General features: G+C 51.6%; 1 protein-coding gene across 1 annotated transcript; it reads right to left on the bottom strand.

The window, feature by feature from the left end:
• Window positions 1-258: 258 nt before the first annotated feature.
• Window positions 259-4226, bottom strand: POX_c04226 (uncharacterized protein; the record flags this gene model as incomplete). The annotated part of the gene is made up of 6 exons (XM_050113109.1): window positions 259-2145; window positions 2220-2627; window positions 2680-3029; window positions 3082-3291; window positions 3353-3656; window positions 3705-4226. 6 exons carry the CDS (start codon window positions 4224-4226, stop codon window positions 259-261), a joined length of 3681 nt encoding a protein of 1226 aa, XP_049970665.1.
• Window positions 4227-4849: the final 623 nt, after the last annotated feature.

Here is a 4849-nt window from a genome sequence, read left to right as displayed (position 1 = left end):
GAAGAATGCTGGGCAGAAAAACATGAGTTTCGACCGATGGTTACGATCACTTGCACATTTGTCGTCGTTGAGAAGATACACTGATTAGGTCTTTGAAGCTCTTTGATTTATAATCACCTTTTCTTTTTTTGAGCCCAGGTTTGGAGCCCACCCGCCGATATGTCAAGTCAGGACAAAATGCATCAGAGAGCATACTACTATGAATGATACCCGAGCTCGTCCTCCTGCCCAAAAAGTCTTCCACACCCGGTTTTGGTTTCAAAAACGCCACCCCGCAAACAGGGCATCACCCTTCTGGACCACACGCCGCAGACGCACCGCCTCGGCATTCGCAGTGGGCCGCGATGCGCGCCACTGCAAGTCCAGCCACTGCAGGACGGGCGCATATCGCGTTTGCTTGCGTCTCAGCACAAACCGGAAGGCCGCGCTTGCCAGATGTGAGAGATGAGAGAGAGGCACGAGACAGATCAGAGCCGCGGATTGAGACTGGCGGCGTGATCGAATGGCGTGTGCGGTCTGCTGGATCAAGGCATGGATCGTCTGGATGATGAGTTGATGGTGTGGATGAGCTCGCCCGCGAAGCAATTTTATATATCGGTACATTCGCATCGCGGTGGTAATGAACCCGGTGTACAGGTTGGCGAGGACCACCTCACGACTATTGTGCTCAGTATCTAGGTACATCGGATGGAGGTGGGGACGCATCATCAACAGGGTTTTGCGGTGGAAGGCGTGACCGGGAAGACGGCTACTCTCGATGGTCAAACTGTTCGTGAGCGTCGCTGCAGCCGCGGACGAGGCACCCCCTTCCAACATCCGGTCTCGGTCTTTGTGGATCTCGAGGGTGTGGGTGTCGATCAGACATCCACAGTATGGAAAGAGATGGGTCCCTTCTAACCGTGGGATGTAAACCCCGTCTACCGCGGCGGTGAAGTTGACCATGCTCTTGTTTGGATGGACCGAAACTCCATACGAGGGCTGACCACGGTGCATGACTCGCAAAAATTCATTGGCCTGCGTTGCATCGGTAGTGATGAGGAGAAAGTCGTCCACCAGACGTAGCAGCAGCGAGTCAGCTGGGCGTAGGAAGTGCAGGACCTGCTGTTCCAGCTGCGCGTAGAAGAAATTACACAATAAGCTCGACACCACTGAGCCCTGGGGAATGCCGTTGCGCTGGCGAAAGTATTCCTGGCCAATCTTGACCAAGTTGTTTCGCACATGCTCGCCAAGAAGACGCAGGAGATCATCTGCATCATACTCCTTTTGCTTGATATTATCGACAAAAACGGTGTTTGACGCACCAGTCGCACCGTGACTGGCGAGGTTCGGGAATGATCGGGGTCTGGCAGAAGGGGCAGCGCGGCCCAAAAACTTTCGTTTGGTTTTGCCTTGCAGCCCCTTGTTCATCGCCACGTACCGAGTGACATGGTAGGTTTCCTCGGAGACAATCTGTGCCACGAGACGAAGGAGTTCCTGCTGCGGAATCGTGTCGAAACAGGCTTGGATATCAAGCTTGACGAACATCAAGGGGGGCACTTGACCGGTCTTGGTCCTTGTCGATTGGGGTACCTTTTGGCAAAGTTGGTCGCGAAACACCTTCAGTCGTGCATGCATCTCTCCCACCGACAGGAGAGACGCGCCTAGCTTTTCAGGACACCGCTCACGCTCATATGTCAACATGTGATGAATGGGAGCTAGGTTGCTGTTGACACTGGCTCCGAGGTAGCTTTTGTTCCTGCCCCATGGGGATTTGACCAGAAATCGCTTCTTCAGATTGAGAATCGGCCGCAGTCCGGTAGCTTTTGGGAGCAAACGCAATGTTCCCATGCCCAGACTCCGCTTGCTTAACATGGCCTGGGCTTTGGTAGAACTCAATGGTTCGAACGTGGAGATCTTCAAATCGATCATGGGCTGCTCTATTAGCTTGCGCCACACGTCGTGTCGAAAGTAAAAGAGATGGTTACGATGGGTTTGAGACTCGGTGACGTAGAAGTTGGCGCGCAAAAGAGGAATCAAGATCGACTCAAAGACGTAGTGAATGAACTCGTAAAGTAATTCGGTACGCTTCTCAAAGTCCGACAGAGACAGTTTGGAGCCCAGCGTGTGTGCCAAATGTGGCGGAGCCAGCCAAGAAATCGAAGCAACCTTAACATCCGATGTGAGTGAGCTGTGTTTGCCTTGACAGCTAGTCCACGAAGACAAAAAAAGGGACGGCTAACCTTCAAGCCATGGCAGACCTCGTGCAGGCTGGGACTCTCAAAACGACGCATCTTGATAAATGCGTCTACATGCTTCATGATTTGCTTGCGATTGAGATGACCACTATGCCCATCTCCGAAAAATTGAGTCGGCAATATTTTGTAAAGAACTGCACGACAAAAGGCCGAGACGGCAGGTGCAGGAGTGGCGTAGTCGGTAAGGCTAGCCTGATATTTTGTCTGACGTCGATTCTTGATCGCCGTGCCTTTCACCGGAGGATTGATTTTGCAATGAGCTCTGGGTGGGATAATATTACCGGGTGAGACAGTGGAATTGGCTGGAGGTTGTGTGATCAGGTTTCCCTCCGAGGAACGCGCGCTATCTGTCGCATTCAGCGGAACGGATCTCATCTTCCATGGACCCAAAGACTAGGCTAGTCAGATTGCAAGGAAGTGAGGACATTTGAGTCAGATTTCTTACCTCACCAGGGCAGTAATGTTCGAGCAACTTGTCATACTGACATGTTGAATGGCGAGCTCGGAACTTTCGTACTAGTTCCACAGGCTGCCCCCGAAGTCGTCTCGGAAGCTTGGTCAACAGAGGCTCTTTGTTCCCATCTGGTAATTCCGCTTTGAGTGGTGCCCTTTGAGCTTGCTGCTTCTGTAGAAGCTGTGAAATTTCCTGCTCGCGGACAGTCGTGCTAATGCTGCTATCGTGGTTTTTCGTTGAATCAAACACATTTTGAAGACCAAATTGCCGAGGAAAAATGTACTTCATCACATGGCAAGTCTGCTCCTCAGAGTCAAGCACTGGAAATCTATTGAGAACATCTACCCTTCCGTCAGTACAGCAGCCACCTCGTGAGCGGGCAAGAAGACTCACGAGACACTCCTATGCCGGCGCGCATCCGCCCTTCTGTCATGCTCCCAGAACGACCGTAAAGCATCCGTCGACGTGAAAAGATAATATTGTTGCAGCGACTGAGTTTTTCACGTGATTTGACCCTCACTGCCGAGGATTCTGTAGACTTTTGATCCGCAGCGGGCGCTGGGGGACTCACACCGATGGGTGCAAGTTCCGACAGAGGGGTTCCTGAGGAAGACGTGATGGTCAATCAAAAGTCATAACATTGGTCACGGAATCGCGATCATACCACTCAATTGATAGTAAACTCCCTTTTTGGCATTGATAGGAGCAAAGACACCACAATCAAGCAGCATTCTGATCATGATTTCATCGCCATTTTGGCCGAGCAGGCCCAGTACCTCAGACCATGGCGCATCTTTCAAGGTCTTTACGTTTGAATTAGGGAACTTGGCCGCCAAGCCGAGGATACTGGCCCCCAGTAGACTCGGATCTGTCGGTCGATAGGGAGCATACCCTTGGGTGAGCAAGTGCGTGGGTTTCTGGTAGCCTGGTGCTCGAGCAAAGAGCGTTTCGATAACGAAGTTGACAATCTGTGACAGTAGCTTCAGCAAGCTGATCATCCAAAGTCATGATCTTACAATGCCTGTGCGGATGCCGCTCATTGTGGGATCATTCTGATGGAAAGATTGACCAACCTCAGATTGGGGCGATGTTGGCCCCGTGTCCGTGCTGTCCAGGATCGAGCGCGACTGTGATTCGGTAAAAGCACGAAAGTCATGACACCGCTCAGTGTCAATATGAGCCGGAGTCTCCTTCAGAACGCCCACCAAAGTCAAGTCGAGAAGCTCGACGAGTGCAGAAGCGCTCTGGCCACTGCTTCCCGTTGAACATTGTGAGCTGGGTGCCCGCAAGGACGTGATACGTCGTCGTCGTTGCTTGGAGGAGGCGGGCAGTTGGTGGAGAAGATATTGTCGGAGTGTCAGGACCTGTCGATAATAAAGAGTAATCACCGGATGCGTCGTGTTTGTTGACCCATTCTGCGACGCATCCGCCTTTGAGATTTTCAGGCGGGCCTGCGATGAAGTCGCCCCCGAGCTAGGGGCCGCAGACGCCCCTGTACTGTTTCGAGTCTTGCAGGGTCTCTTGCGTTTCTTGCCCATTTTCTCAGGTTCTTTATCACATTGATCCAGAGTTCAATGGCGCTTTAGTCTTTCCAAATTTGTGAATCTCTCGAGTGAAGAAACAACAGGACAATATAGGTGATCGCGACGCGTCGCGATACACTGTCTGTTGTCTGTGGACGGACGCGGGTGTCGAGGACCTGCGCCGGAACGCTGCGCCGAGGCGGGGGGCGCTGGAGTTGCTTAGCTTGCCCGCATGAGATTCAAAGCTGAGTGCCCCAAACTCAGATCTTTCTTGCCATATGCCAGTAGAGATTGAACGCTCGACACATGGAATGATGGAATTATCTCTCTGGTCTTGTTCTAAGTACATTCTCAGAAGAGTCTGTTGCACTTGAGCTAGAGGCTCCCCGACCGAACAGACTTCACACCAAATGGCCCAGGCTCTACATGGAAGCTTATTTGGAAACTGCATGTGGTCCATATACGATAGCGTCCCAAGAGTGTGACTACGCCTGCAATAATTGAGATTTTGCCATGTACCGCACCATATCTCTCGAAGGTACATAGTTCCATCCCTTGTATTCATCAATATTCTGTATCATAAGTATAGAAATGTAGCCTTTTGCCTCACTCAAAGCGCATTAAGCTAATATCACAGC

Source organism: Penicillium oxalicum, chromosome III (genome assembly GCF_001723175.1).
Source record: "Penicillium oxalicum strain HP7-1 chromosome III, whole genome shotgun sequence".
Classification (NCBI taxonomy): Eukaryota; Fungi; Ascomycota; class Eurotiomycetes; order Eurotiales; family Aspergillaceae; genus Penicillium; species Penicillium oxalicum.
Note: the sequence above shows the minus strand (reverse complement) of the source record. Positions and strands in the feature narration are given on the sequence as shown.